This window comes from Pogona vitticeps, chromosome 1 (assembly GCF_051106095.1).
Source record: "Pogona vitticeps strain Pit_001003342236 chromosome 1, PviZW2.1, whole genome shotgun sequence".
In the NCBI taxonomy this organism is placed as follows: Eukaryota; Metazoa; Chordata; class Lepidosauria; order Squamata; family Agamidae; genus Pogona; species Pogona vitticeps.
This window is the reverse complement of record NC_135783.1, coordinates 135,847,721-135,863,795: the sequence shown is the minus strand read 5'-3', so window position 1 is coordinate 135,863,795 and position 16,075 is coordinate 135,847,721. Positions and strand designations below refer to the sequence as shown.

The following is a 16,075-nucleotide window of genomic DNA, read 5'->3' as shown; positions in this document are numbered from 1 at the left end:
TTGAAGGGTCTTTTCAGGGAAGTCTTAGGCATAGTATTTGATTCAAGTCCAGTTGCTTTTGCATATTGATCATGCACACACTGGCCCTTTCAGATGATCTATTTGGAATAATCGGTAATTTTATTTACTAAAAATGGAAGGCAGCATTTTCTCCATATGAGAGTTCAAAGGGTCTTTAATTTTAGTTTCCTATCACTGTCCACCATATCTTTAGCTGAATATCACCTGCAAACATCCCATGCAGTATTTGACATACAGTTGTTTTAGAAATGACCACTTGGCTTCATTTTCTTTCAAGCGGCATTTCCTTACTAGAGAGACAAAGTTTTTGCCACATGCTGTCTTGATGTTATTCTTATTCTTAAAAAACATCAGGCACAATGAATCAAAATTCTAAAAACATTAACTGGTATTGCATAACAGATACAAATTTTTAACTGAAAACCTAAGTATCTGCTAAATCGTTGTTGTTGCTGCTATTGTTGTTGTTCTTATATAGAGCTTCAATTATATTACAAGGCTTTCACATTTAAACCATGATACGTTTAAACCATGCTACGTTTAAACCATGATATGTACAGATGTGGCTAAGATAACCTGCGCTCAGAAGAGTTCCTTTGCTGACTTCCATAGTAAGACCGTCCTTTTACTCAACGGGGGCAAACCCACAACCTACTTACAGCTCTGCAGCCTGTTCCGGTGATGGCGGTGTTCATCTGACAGGAGGTGAACGAAGGTGTCACTGTAGGAAAATTTGAGACGGCGGCTCCACTGAGGATCTCCTTTCCCTCTCCCCCAAAGACATGCCAGCTCCTCTTTGGGACTTTTTCTTCTTCTCGCCGGCGTACAGCTCCATCAGTTCCAATTCATGCTTGGCCGCTGTCTCTAAAACTCTCTGCTTGTTATAATATCTGACAAAGTTATTAATAATGGGATGGATGGGTAGTGCAATGGCTATAACCCCACATAGGAAACTGATGGCAGCGTTGAGTTTCCCCAGTGTTGTCTTTGGGTAGATGTCGCCATAACCCACAGTGGTCATGGTGATGATGGCCCACCAGAAGGACTGAGGGATGCTCTTAAAGAGTGTGTCTGGATTGCTTTGCTCCACGGTGTAACCAAGAGCAGAAAAAACGAAGATCCCAACAGCCAAGTACATGAGGAGAAGGCCCAGTTCCTTGAAGCTTCGCTTCAGAGCATAGGTCAAAGTCTGGAGGCCTGATGAGTGGCGAGCTAGCTTGAAAATCCTAGCAATCCTCATGATCCTGAGTGCTTGGACAGCTTGCTGCACATTGGTTAACTCCATCAGTCTGGTTCCCAAGTGGGTCAGGATCAGGCTGACGTAGAACGGAAGGATTGCAAATATGTCGACGATGTTCAGGAAGGAAAGAGCAAAGTGCAACTTATTGGAAGAGGAAATGAGCCTGAGGATATACTCAAGGGTAAACCAGACGATGCAAGCTGTCTCAATCTTATCCAGAGCTGGGTGTTCCACAGATTTCCCTTCATCATCCGTCACTTGTAGCTCGGGGATTGTACCCACGCACATCACGACAGATGAGGTGAGGATCAGTAGAAAAGACATAACTGCTATTACTCTTGCTGGGTAGGAAGACTCTGGCTTTTCCAGGAATTTCCAAATGTACTTTTGGCACTTCTTCCACCGGTTTTCAGATTTGTCCCACCCCAAGTCATCCAAGATCAGCTGGACCCGGCAGGCGATCTCTTCAAGTTCTTCCTTTTTCTCACTGAGGAGAGTTTTGCAACAATCATCCAGGAATTTCAGGTCCACTTTCCAAAACTCCATTTCATTCTTGAAACAGATGGGGCATATTCCTTTCTTCATGTGGACCTCCCCAAAGTAGTAGACCTCGATTATGCATTTAAAGGCATCTGGGTCTCGGTCAAAATAAAATTCTCTCTTCCCGGGATCATAGTCATCACAAAGGGAGAAAATGGTGTCATATCCCCCTGATAAACAGTTCACTAGCTTTGCTAGCCTGGTGTCGGGATACTGGTTGAGATGATCTCCATACAGCACCTGTCTCACCCCACCAACATTGATGATAATCTCCGTTTCTTCACTGTTTTCTGACCCACCACTGTCCAGCTCTTGAAAACTAGCTTCACTTGCCATTTTAAATGTTATCACAACCTTGTTTTCTCCAGCCTTGTCTGCCCCCAAAATCTTGACCGGAGTGGATTTGCAAGAAATCAAAAGCTAGCTATGAATAAATTTTGAAGGCAATGGCATTTGAAGAGGACTAACAAAGGAGAAACAGACCTGCAGGCTACGAAAGTATGCAACAAGCTGCTGTGAAGAAGGAAGACGTCCGCCAGCCACTTGTGAGGGACAGCACAGTCGTTTGGAAAGCAGCTCTTGTTTTTAGACAGCTGACTTTAAAAAAGAAAAGAAAAGGAGAAACACTTAGAGAAACTCACCGGCATTTGCGATTGTTTGGAGCTGGCTTTGTCATCAGAGAAGTATATCCATGTGCTCTAGGTCTTGTACCTGAAAGTGAACTAAACAGACAGTTTGGAGAGAGGAAATGTATATCCTACTAAGAGCAGCTGTTGCAGTGTTTTGTCTTCATAAGGAAAATATCTGCCGAGTGTCTTTGTATCCAGAGGTCTTCTGGAACGGCTCGCCGACTCCTTTGTGCAACGGTTTGCAGCGTGCGCCAAGGAGAAAGTTGTGCTTGTTTTCCCCTTGCTGTTTTTCATGCACAATAGGAATTCCAGGCTGACGTCAAGTGCTTCCCAGACTCTACCCTCTTCTGGTGAGATGCAGCAAAAGCACGAGCAGTACTGGGGAGACTATTAGGTACAGTTGAGGATGTGTCTCTAGAGATGCAGAGCACGCTTTTCTTTTCTGTCCTCTTCTTTTTCTGTACTGGGTGGGAGAGAGACATAAGGAGTGCTGTGAACCATGTTTCTGGACTAAATAAAAGAGGACAGAATAGAAGACCTGGTAATGTAAAAGGGAAATCTTTTTGGCAATGGAAGATGGCTTTTATGCAACACAAACCTATGTCCTGTTGCCTCCACCTCTACTAGACTTCTGCAACCTGGGGTCCACCAGAGGTTCTGGACTGAAACTCCCATCAACCTCAGACAGCAAGGGAACTGCAGTAAACAGTTGCAGTTCAACACACCTCCTGGAGGCTGACCAACACCAAGGCTTCTCAATGACACATTCTGTCAGGAGAGACAACTCCTTGCACATCCCCAAGCAAAGCAACCTCTTTGTTTTAATTTTGGTATGAAAATGGAAGCGTGGATGACGTCTGCTCTTTATTATGCTGAATGTTTGGCAGTGTGCATGCTTTCAGAACAGCCTTACCATCCTGTGAACCTAATCAAGGTTGTGTAACCTTAACCTCCTTCCCTACAAAAATGCATTATATTAATAACCTCACTTGCCTGTATCAAGCTAAATTCACTCTTCACTGTCTCCTATAATTGACCTTGCAATACATCACGACTTGCATCACAAAACAAAGAGTGATAAACAGTGGCAGAATCCTGTTGTGCAAGTTACAACCAATGAACTGTGATGGCATCATCAGCTGCAGCCAAGCCACAGCCGAACCACAGCTCTGCCATTTGCAGAAAATCAAAAGCTTCCTATTCCTACACAGGTTCTGTAGGGATCCCTTCATCTCGGGGAAACCTGTGGAAGCCACGGAACAGGAGGAGGAACACCTGAATGCTTGAAAATCCCAGTGATGGATTTCCCCCCCCCAAGCATTAAAGAGCTCCCCCTCTCTTTCTGTGGTTCCTGAAGGCTTCTCCAGGACAAAGTGGATTCCTAGAGATCCCCAGGACTCGTGGGGGGGAATAGGACACTTCTAATTCCCCCCCCCCACAAATGACCACAGCTAGGCTCTGGCTTGTGACGGCATCAGAGTTCCATGGTTGTAACTTTCACAACAGGATTCTAGCCATTGCCTACTGAACTATGAGCTGCCAATTCCCAAGCTAGATGGGGCTGGGCATCTATTCCTGGCATACTGTCACAGAGAAGGATGATGCCAGTTGCTATTTTGAGAGACATCACAGCAATTGTTCTTCAACTAAGGAAGTGTGGTCCAAGACATTTTTCTGCCTCAGGCAAAGGATAAGACAGTACCCCTCCCCTTTCACACACAGAAGCCAATTAGAATAATAGCCGGACCTTACTACGTTGCTGCTGAGGGTCGCAGTGTCTTTTCCCACCGCTGATGATCCCTAAGGAGCTCAGATGGGCCTGCCAGCCAAGCTGTGTAGTAGACATCGCTTTGCCCCCCCAGCTACTCCCTACTGTCCCCTGCTCCCAGCTTCTTCTCCATTGAGGCAGCCACCTCACTGTGCCTAATGGGAGAGCCAGGGATGGTTCAACTGCAGGAGTTTTTATTTATTCAACTTCCACTTGTTCTCTTTATTCTGTTTTCCACCTTAGATCATGCAGAGTAAATAAAAGACTTACAGTCATGTCCTGTGGGATTTAATTGTTGCTTCTGTGGTGTTAATGAGCCTCTCTTGCTAAACCATAAAGCTTGTTTTCAATGACCAATCAAGGGAACAACATAAATAAATTGTTTATAGTTGGTGATTAACACAACTGTCCACTCCTCCACTTTAATGTGTTTTCAGTCTACTTTGGAGCGAGGCAAAACAAATAGAAAAAGGGACTAATGCAGTGTGATTTAAGGATCAAAATCTACATTGCAGAGAACACTTCATTGGAAGAAGCTATTCCTGTCATGTTGAAAGCATCTGAAGAAGCAGAAGCTATTCACATTTCTTGCAAAGGGGCCAGGGAGACCAAAAACTTGGAAAAATTATTTTGCTTTCAGACTAATGTTTCCAGAATCTCTAAATACATATGGCTACAGGATGGGGGGGGGGAGCCTGGGTGTTACAATGCAAAAGGCTAGCTTTACTGAGCTCTAATCCAGGAGACTGTTGCCTTCTAGATGTAGCAGAATTCATTCTTCAAGTTAACTAGAATCCATAAATACCTGGAGGGTCCCAAGTTTCCTGGCCATTCGCAACCAGTGTGGGCATCAGTGCAGCCCTCTCCTAAAGGCGTTTCTCTGTTTCTACTGTAAGATGGCAAATGCTTTAATCTCATAGCTACCTATCTGATAACAACCATGTTGAACTCAATGGGATTTACTTCTGAGTCGACATGTTGTAGACTATGCTATCTATGTGTTTTCTGACGGGTGAAAGAAGCACACTTGGCCCATGTTCAGAGACATTCTCTTATTTTCATAGTTTCGATGATTTTCGATTTTGAGAGTGCAGTGTTTGCTAAGTCTTAGCTGAGCCTGACATTCAAAGGCAAACTTCGCACCCACCCAGCAAGGCTAGATGAGCTATGCCAGGTACTTCTCAAACATCCAGCATCAGACTGTGAGTTACCTGAAACCATTTGTGCTACAAGCAACTTCCTACATTCCGCTTCTCCTCTACACATAGTGGTCTGTATTGGACACACATCCCATGGCCCTGGTCGTGCTCATAATGGAAAAGAATAATCTGGTTGGCATTCGTGAAGGTACATGAGTTCGTTGATGGGCGATCCTGTCCTCCAGCAAAGGCTTGGGCTTTGTCCTTTTCAACCCTCTGAGTCTCAGGTTTGTGTCATCTAAAATAAGTCTGAGGAAAGAAAAGATAACTGCTTCCAGGCTCAATTTTTATAAAAGCTGTTCATGTAGGTTAAGGATGTTTCAATTTGTCTTTTCTGACAGACACCCAAGAGACAGGGGCGACAAACCTATCAGGTTTACTCAGAAATCCATCCAGTTCAATTCCACAGATTTGACTCTAACCTAGGTAGGTAGGTTTTAGATTGCCATTTAGAGATGGGCATTTCATGGCATTTGAACTCTGGGTTCAGGACTAGAGAGGGGCATGAAATGAACCATGGATCTCCCAGCTAGGGGGTGGGCACATGCACAGAAGCGGTGGGCATGGCTTCCCTGCCAGGAACTTGCCACTGCCTCCAAAGGTGGCATCCGTGGCCTGCAGAGAACCAGGCCAGGGGGGAGCTTATCTTGTTATCTTTGTACCTTCAACAGCTTCTGGCTGAGGCAGGGGGGGCCACCCCCTGAAATTGGGGATGGGGTGAAGCATCCCTTCCGTGCTCAGCCTGCAAGCCACCTCTAAAGCAAAACTAGTCTAAACAACACTAAAGGGTCTTCCCCAGGACAATGAATCAAAATGCAATAACCAGCATTTATAGCCCCCAAAGTAACTATTCCAAGCTGCAGTTTTTGGGGTGTATGTGTGTCTTAATATCCCAGGTCAATTTCCCAGGTGAATTGTGTCCCTCCATTCCATGGTCCCTGAGAGCCTCTCCACCACCACTGCAAGAAATATGCAAGTTTGCAGTCTACACAGAAACTGCACTAAAGAGAGAGAGAGAGAGCTAGAATTCTGCTCATATTTTTTATACATTGGTTAAGTCACATTCAGGTCAATGAGATGAAGCGCATATCGCGGTGGGCTGGACTGCAGGCATAATGTATGGATGCTACAGTACAATTACAACTCTTCTGTGAAGGCAATGATAATGAGCTCCAGCACAGCCATTCTTTTCATGATCTAGTATTGTTTGCTACGAGGCATCCATGGATCTCCCACACTTGTTACAGCTTTTACCTCAGTTGGCTGAATGTTTCACCCTCAACGTTGGTAGGGGGAAATGGCTGGGTTTTTTTCTAGTGAAGTGAGTGAGGAACAAGGATGGCCTTACTTGAAGCAGCAATGTGCTTTTCGACAGCTGAAAGGGAAATGACTTCAGCTTCTCTCACCTTGTGGTGCAGTGGGTAAACTGCAGTACTTCAGTCAATACTCTGCTCACAACCTGAGTTTGATCCCAACAGGATCTGGTAGCTGGCTTGAGGTTGACTCAGACTTCTGTCCTTCTCAGATCAACAGAGTACCCAGTTTGCTGGTGTGTGTGTGTGTGTGTGTGTGTGTGTGTGTGTGTGTGTGTGTGTGTGTGTGTGTGTGTGTGTGTGTGTGTGTGTGTGTGTGTGTGTGTGTGTGTGTGTGTGTGTGTGTGTGTGTGTGTGTGTGTGTGTGTGTGTGTGTGTGTGTGTGTGTGTGTAATGTGTAAACAGCATAATTAAATAGTAAATGGCCCAGAAAGTGCTTTAAGCACTATGGAGAAATATATAAGCAGCACACTTTTTGCTTTACTGCTGGAATTATGCAGATTAGCTTGCATCAGTTGGTGACAGGTCTGCAGTCCTTAAGTGTGGGATTCCCTCAATAAAAACAGAAAGATTGCCTCAATCATCTCTCTGCAATATTAACATGGTTTCAGCTCACTAATGGGCTATTAATATGGCCCATTAGTTTCTGGACACACTTATCACAATTTCCACAGAGCTGCTCTGCCAAATGTTGACATTACATCACATAATTTTCTTCATCTCTCCTTCTTGCATTTAACATGCTTTTTTTCCCCCTTTGGTTGGCCTGCTCTTGATAAATAGGGTGTGAATTGGTGTGCAATCAGATGGGGAACATGCCTGCCTTGCGGACCCCTTGTGGCATGGTCTGGTGCAAGTTATTTCCTGGCGATCACATGGGAGATCATGAACTGGCCCGACTCTGTTCTATGCCCAAGATGGACCTTTCTGGTTCAGCAGCAGGGCTCCTCTTTTTGAGAGGCAAGCCGGAGCAACTCGTGCACGGACAGAAGGATCACTGTTAGGGAGATCACTCCCAGCAAAGCCACCCTTTCTGGTGTGATCAGATGTGTGATCCTTTCCCACCGCCTAATCACACTTTTGGTTACTTTATATCTTGTCTTGCTTTCAGTGAATCCAAAGGGGCCAAAATGGTTCCTCTACCCATTCTGTCCTCGTAATAACCTGGTAAATTAGTTCAGTCTGAGAGAGGACAAGTGGCTCAAGTGATGAGTTTCATGGCTCACTGGAGACTAGGACTTAGATCTCCTCTAAGTCTCAGGACTTTACCCTACAGCAGTGGTTCTTAACCTTGGGTTACTCAGATATTTTTGAACTGCAACTCCCAGAAACTCCAGCCAGCACAGCTGGTGGTGAAGGCTTCTGGGAGTTGCAGTCCAAAAACACCTGGGTAACCCAAGGTTAAGAACCACTGCCCTACAGCACTACAACAGCTTTTCCACCACACCAGCTTTAGCTCACATGAGACTCTAGCCAAATGAGGGTTAAAACAGTTGTCCTTGCTCTTCCCTTCCTTTTCCTCCTTTATGGATCACAATTTACTTCCCCACCTTCCCATTTTCTATGTGCCATCTCAAAGGATGGCATTCCAGGGTAGCAAAGCAGAACAAAACTGACTAACAAACAACCAGCAGCCTTCTGCCCACCCAACCCGTAATCTTCTTGCAGAAGGCAAGCTGCCCCTGCTCTTCGTTAACAATCTGAGGAGAGGGAATCGGGAACTGTAGAAGAAGTAGTTAAATCACAAATGGCTAGATAATTATTGTAACTGAACAGACCAATTCATTATGCTACGGTTTCTTTAAATAATGCCACAAATCAAACAAGCAAAAAACAAAAAATAAGGAACAAACAAACAAAGCCTGAAGCATATGGTTTATCACTTCTTAAAATAGGCCTGAGTCTTAGTCGTGCCATTAAATGTACAATTTTCTCCTGAAAGAAAATCTGCATTCCCCAACTCCCTTTCTCTCTCTCTCTCTCTCCTAGTGCCAATTAATCTGCTTCATTCTGGCAGATGCTGATTTTTCTCATGGTCCAGTCATCTCATCCTCCAAGGCACCGCAACCTACTTGGGTTTTCCTATTTTATCTTCATTATAGCCTTGGCAATTACTATTAACATCCCTGAGCAAGATAACTTTCATCATCGCTGATCAACAAGTTTACTTCTTTCTCTGCTGGAGGGCCAGGATAAAACATTCACTATGGCCTAGCAATAAGTTGGTTTTTTTCTGTACTGTGCCAGTTGCTTCCACCTTAAGGTGGTCCGAAAAGGTTTTTCAAGGTATGTGTGATGTGCAAAGACATGATTTTTCCACGGCCACTCCCCTGCAGCCTGCAGACCAATTTCAATTTGAGGGACGGTGGTGACCATCTATCCAGTTGCGGGCAGGACAAAAGTGTGGGACTAAAAAAGGCCCGCATATTTTAGCTTTACACTCTTGCTGGCAGGAACTGATCGTTTTGTTTGTTCTTTCTGACCCACAGGAGAGGCCTTTTAGATTGAGAAAATCCCATACCAGCATTGGGAAACCAAAGGAGCACAGCCATTAGGTGAAACTCAGAGGGCCAACTGGGACCACAGGACACCTGGCTCCAGCAACTTACCTCCTTGAAGTCTACATACATGCTGTGAACTTCTATGTTTTCAGCTTTTATATCCCACCAACCCTAACCAGCATAGCTAATGGGGAGTTAACCCATTTGTTCACCCCTGCCCTTGTCCCCAGTAGACAACATCCAGAGGCCTATATGCACATACACCCAATCCCAAATATCTTTCTTATTAAAAAATATCTTGAAATCCACCACCCATTGTCCAAACGGAACAATTTTACCCAGGGGACAGGCTGTGCCCAAAGCATTTTCTTTTCTTTTCTTTAAAATCCCAGGTAAAAAGAGATGAAAAGCATTAAAAGAATCTAAAAGGGGTTCCTACCCAGAGGGGCCAAAGGGGCATCCGATGGACCCCCCCGCCAAACTTTTTATTTAAAACAACTTTTGTGGGTGCTGGGGGGGAGCTTGTACTTGGGCACTTAGGTTTCAAGCCTGGCATGCATTTTGCCCACCCTCTTCCACACACGTCTTCTTTCTATGCTTGGTTATTGTCACTTCATACCTCTAGCCCGCTCTACTATCTTTGGCTTAGCGTAATCGGAGAGCCTGCAAAATCGCTCTGGATCTCTGTGTTCAGTTTCAGAAAATTGCACACACCCAAGTGGGGCTTCTATTTACTTATTTATTTATTTATTGAACCATAAATAAATAACCCAAGGCCTCGCCTACTTTTAATTATGAACCAGATCCCAGGAACCAAGGTAATTAAAATGAAAGAGAAAATAAGAAGTGATAAGCAACCTGTACACCAGAGATAAAAATAAAATATTCTCCAAAGGCAACATCTCCCATTACACTTGTGCCAAAAGAAAGCGAAAAAGAGGCACCGCCTGATTTCCCTTCAGTGATGTTAGTGTGCATGCGCTTGGCTTGAATCTGGAAGAACCTAAGTATGAACAAATGAGGCAGAAGGAAAGAAAACAGTCACATATAACTTACTGAACAGTTGATTACCTCAGTGCCATTTTGATTGATTAGAGGGACAAATCATTTATGCTGGGTTCTTTTTCTAGTGGTAAGACGTGTCATCTCAGACAAACCCTTCAATGCACATACAAGTTCCTCCGGCGATAGAAGAGAATTTTGTTCTGTTTGAGGCATGTCTCCCCCAAAATATCCATTCTGATCCTCCTCAAAGTCAGTGTAAGAAAGAAGATGCCTTATGTGGGACATTTGCAATTTGCAAGGCTTCAGAGGCATTTGGAGAAAAAGAACATGTGTAAACCCATTTTTAGGCATCCTTCAGTCTCAAAAGACTATGGTAACGTGTTCTGCATGGAGGACTTGGAACAGTGTCTAGTGTGGCTGAGGAGGCCAATTTGAGAGTGACAATCCCTTCCACACTGAAGACAAATCCAATCTGTCCCCTGTCCAGCTCCCTGATTTGGCTGCTTTTGTGACTTCCTCTTTGCCTCGGCTTGCTGGACAAGGGTCTGTTCAAATTGGGAGAGGCCATGATGCACCGCCTGCCTCCAGACTGAACGCTCAGATGTCAGGGTTTCCCATCTGTTGCGGTCCATTCCTAAGACCTTCCTGCTTGCAAATATCCTTGTATTGCAGCTGTGGTCTCCCCTCTGGGGTGATTTCCCTGCACTAATTCTCCATACAAACCCGTAGAGATGGATCTTAAAACTAAGACTGGGATAGAAATGTATATGATTGAAAAATATGCTTTTCCTATATGCTTTGTCAATAGGAAAATGTATATAAGAGATGCACATTTGTAAGAATGTGCAATCATGCTCTTTTTTCAAAAAATGTGAAAATCATGCACAGAATCTAAAGTAAAAAAGCATCCCCCCCCAAAAAAAATTTGAACCAAGGATGGAATAAGAATGCAGGTGGGGTTTGGAGAAATGAGGCTGACAGGATTTCACATCATTAGGCTACTAGACAAGAAAGTTCGGCTTGCAGTTTAGTGTTGGAGGGCTTCATCTGAAATTCGAGAAGGGCTGCCTAGAGCTGTTTACTCCCTTCAAAGATTAGATCAGCTTCTTGGACTTGGAACTCTTACATGCTTCAAATCATTTGCATGAAAGAGAGGATTGGGATGGTCCCCTCGGGAGCCCAAGGGCCAATGGGCGTGTGGACTGGAGTGCCCCCACTGCTTGTACCATTGCCAGCCAGTACATTGTTGTAAACATCTAACTGGAACCTCGATGGGGAGTTTTGCGGACTCATCGATTACAGAAGACGTCTGCCCCAGATGTTAGCAGGCTAAGGGATTACTGTCTCACTGATCTGCCAGTCTAAATAAATAAAATACCTTTTTTGAAAAAAATTATGAATAAAATATAAGTAATATTTTATTTATAAAAAGCAGGTTCTTATGCATGAGTTGTGTGACAATGCTGAAAGACTCTTCCCCGACTCTTCCCTTCCCTTGCGTCTTCTCTGGTAAGTCCCCTCACATGAAAATGTCACCGCATCCAGGCCCAGGTATCACCAGTCACTCCTCACGGTCCAAGCAGGGAGATGGGATCTCGCTTGGCCATTTTAGGATGAGGCAGCCAGCTTGCTTGGACCCCAGGTCCACACTCTGGGTATATCTGAAGGTGCAGCAAACTCTCACCTTGAGGCGAAAGGAGCATTGCTGATAACAAGGGCAGCTAATAAGAAACATGAGCAAAAGACTAATTGCTAGCTAAATTCATATGCCTAATTGCAGAGCACAGGTGTGCATTGTTTCAGGTACTCTGCAAAAAAGGAATCCTATGGCCAAGCTTTTAAATGCATGCTGTTATATCTCTGGTTGCATGCTTCTCAGTGCTTGAACTTCCCCCCTCCCCATGTTCTCCTGTGCTCCCCATATTCTGCCATAACATTCCACAATGTCTTCTGTGCCTCGCATCTGACATCCTTTACAGGTCAGATGTGCTTCTTCAGTCTGCTTCTAAGACGTTGCATCCCGGACCATTGACCCTGCTTTCTGGGGCAGATGGGACTTGAGGTGCAACTATACAGGGATGAACACCTAATTTGCTTCCAAGTTTTCAAACCGGGTGTCTGGTAGTTACCACTGTAGCCCTCTGCACCATTATTTGATTAATTATCCGTTTGCAAAAGCCCACACCACACTTCCCAACCAGTTCAATTTGCACTGGGAATACAGCCCCACCTTCTCAACATTGCCCTCTTCCTCACCATTTAATTCGTCCCCTTTTATTACTACATTATTATATTGTTTTTCAGGAGTGACATTGCACTTCTCTGATACAGCCCTAAATCGGATAAGCATAATTAAAAAAAATACCAAAATTGTGGTTGTTGTGGGTTTTTCGGGCTCTTAGGCCGTGTTCTGAAGGTTGTTCTTCCTAACGTTTCGCCAGTCTCTGTGGCCGGCATCTTCAGAGGACAGCACTCTGTCCTCTGAACAACCTTCAGAACACGGCCAAAGAACCCGACAAACCCACAACAATCATTAGATCCTGGCCGTGAAAGCCTTCGCGAATACAATACCAAAATTGTTTAGAGAAGGGAAGGAAACAGGCGTTCAGTTGAGGGGAACTATTCCATTGTAATTCCACATCTCACTGAAAACGGCACCATTAATGTCATTGTGACGTGTGCCATGACGTCACCTGCCTGTCTTGGCTAAGGCTGGAGTTTCCTGGCCTATGGCAAGGCAGGAGGTGGGTCTTATAGGGGTGGAGCTTGTGTATATAAGGGGGGTGTACAAGGAGAGAGAGGGTTGTTGAGGGAGTTGCTGTTGGGGAATTAGAGAGTGACAGGGTTAGATATAGGTTAGGTAACTGTGTGTAACTGTGTGAAGTAATAAAGAACTGTGCAGGTTTTAGGTCTGATAAATATAGTATAAAGTGATTCTTTTACCCAGTAATTTACATTTTATTTCTGTAATCAATAAAACATCATTTTTATTTTTAAATCCACAATAAAGTCTGAGGTGTCAGGTTTATGTGTGGTTGGTGGCAGCGAAGAAGTACTGTGTGTGTGTGGGTGAGAAGGATCGTGGCCTGTCATCTCTAGTGGTGACGTAGGTGGAGGTGGCAGTCGCGACAAAACTGGTGCCAGCGTGTGGGATACGAGTTGTCCAGTTGCCCAGTTGCCCAGAAAAGCCTTGGCTAGTGTGACCAGAGCAAAAGGATTTCAGTTAGGAGCACCTGAAGTGGGGTGTGGGTAACTCTCTAGGATTTGTCTCCAGGGGGGAGCAGATCTAGTAGAGAGGCACCTAAAACTTCAGAGTGAGGGAACTGACTTATGAGCTCTAGAAGGTCCATTTTGTGAGGGAGATTGACCCAAAGTAGAAGGCTGTTGTGACTTGGTCTGAGAGTCCAGAGTGGGGAGAACTCTGAAGGGACAGACAGACCAAGGGCAGCAAAAATTTGGGATCTCTCTGGTGAACTACAGAACCTGAGAGAGGGTGAAGCTGTGGTGGATTTGAAGTAGAGCCAAGGGCAGAAAATTAAAGTAGCTCTAAATCTGGCAAGAGGCCCAGTGAAGGGGCAGAAGCCATTAGAGACTACAGTAACAAGCCTAGCCATATCTGTTGGTATACCCTGTTAGAGAGTGTCAGACCTTAGCACAGAAAAAAAAAAAAGTGACGTTTTAAACAGAGGCTTGAAAATAGAAAAGAGCCTTCTGTGTGATTAATATGCCTCTCACGCGCAGTCAAATGGCTGAAGTGAGTGAAGAAAGAGACCGAGCAATGTCAGACTGGTCTGGGGATGAGTCAAATGGTGAGGGAAGAGTTGCCTCAGTGCAGGAAGAAGCTAATGGTGAACAGTTATCAGAACTGAGGAGAATTCAATTAGCCCAGGCACATGAATTTCAAATGAGACAAATAGAAAAGGAGGAAAGAATAGAAAGGGAAAGAATTGCCCTAGAGAAAGAGAAAATGGAATTAGAGAGGGAGCGTATGGCGTTTGAATTAAGAAAATTGGAAATGATGAATCAGAACAATAATAATAATAGGGAAAATGAGGGGAGCCAATTATCAAAAGCAGATTTGAAGAAATTTCCTACATATAAACAGGGGGATTGTCCTGAAAACTTCCTTAAAATCTTTGAACGTAGTTGTGCTGATTTTTCTGTGAGGGAAACAGAGAAAATGATAATTTTGAGGTCTCTCCTGAGTGGAAAAATGGCTGATGTGTATGCTGACATGCCAGTTGAGCTCAGTAAAGATTATTCAGAGTTCAAAAAAATGGTTTATAATCGATTTGGCATTAATTCAGAACATCTGAGGTTGAAGTTCAGAAAACTTACAAAAAAATCAGATGAATCTTATACCCAACTTGGTTTTAACTTAGAAAAGTGTTTAGATAGGTGGCTTGAACAGGAGAATGTAAAAACCTTTCAGGAATTGAAAAATGTTGTGGGCCTGGAGCAGTTTTATTCCTTACTCCATGGGGAACTTAAATTTTTAGTTCAAGAACGAAAACCAACTGATGTTAGAAACGCTGCTCAAATAGCTGATTTTATTTCTCAAATAAGGGGTCCTAGTTGTTATGAGGGGAGAAGTGTGAGGAAAACATGGGACCCAAAGTTCTCTAAAGAACAAGCACAGAGACAGACTAAAGTAGGCGGCCATTTTAGTGAAAAGCCCTCAGAACAGGGCCAGCACAGTAAACAAGTTTTGGAGGGAAAAGAGAAACTTGAGAGATTTGATGGGAAAAGCTCATGGGGGGAGAGAATCTGCTTCATTTGCAAAAAGAAAGGCCACATTGCTTCACAATGTTTTAATACAAGGCAAAATAAAGAAATTCCACCTCAGAAAGTTAATGTAAAAGAAGCAAAGGCTGTATTTTGTGTTCAGAGTAAACCTCAAGCTTCTTCTAGTGAAAGCTTTGTTGTCATGGAAACCCAGGCAGAGGCAGTTAGGAGCTCTGAATTGGATACATTGAAGGAGCTACCTCTCGCTGAAGTTGTCCATTGTTATTACATACAGACCAATGCTGCTTTACTGGAATCTGCTGGGGACAAGATAAAAGTTTTTGAAAATGACTATTCAGCTTTGAGAGACACCTGTTCTGAAATTTCCATATGCCACTCAGACATAGTACCACAAAGTTGTATGATTGCTGACCAGACTCTATCTGTGAAAGGGATTGGGTCAGAACTAGTTTCACTACCTGTAGCTGACTTGAAAATTGAATATCAAGGGTGGAAGGGATTGTGGAGAGTGGGGGTGTCTTCTGAGATCCCTACCCCTTTTCTTATTGGTAATGACTTAACAAAGCATGTCAAGAGTGCCCTAGTGGTAACACGTGCACAATCAGTACAAAGTGAAGCCAGTAGTGGGAATGACTCTCAAGAGCCAGAGAAATTTGTACCACAACCTGAGGCATTCTCAGTTGAAATACCTCAGAAAAGCCTCTTTGTCAAGGAACAAACAGCAGATCCCACCTTAAAAGATTGTTTTGCAAAGGTGACTGATAAAGATTTATCACCTGAGTGCCCTGAACGTTTTATTATCAAGGGTGGTTTACTGTATAGGGAAAAACTGAACAATATTTCAAAAGGGGGGCCTGAAGTTAAGAGACAGTTGGTGGTGCCTGAGAAATATCGCCCTATGATTCTGGAAAAGGGACATGCAGACATTTTCTCAGCTCATATGGGGATCAACAAGACCAAACAAAGAATAGCCCAAAACTTTTACTGGCCTGATATGGGTAAACATATTAAGAGTTTCTGTCAAAGATGCCATATTTGTCAGAGACAGGGCTCTAACTGTGATAAAACTAGAGCAAAACTATGCCCATTACCAGTGATTTCAACTCCTTTTAC

General features: G+C 43.9%; 1 protein-coding gene across 1 annotated transcript; it reads right to left on the bottom strand.

Moving 5' to 3' along the window:
• Positions 1 to 672: 672 nt before the first annotated feature.
• On the bottom strand, positions 673 to 5,661 carry KCNF1 (potassium voltage-gated channel modifier subfamily F member 1). Its single transcript, XM_020796621.3, is given in 2 exon segments — positions 673 to 796; positions 798 to 5,661. Coding segments are annotated over 2 exon segments (1,464 nt in total). The 5' UTR covers positions 2,138 to 5,661.
• Positions 5,662 to 16,075: the final 10,414 nt, after the last annotated feature.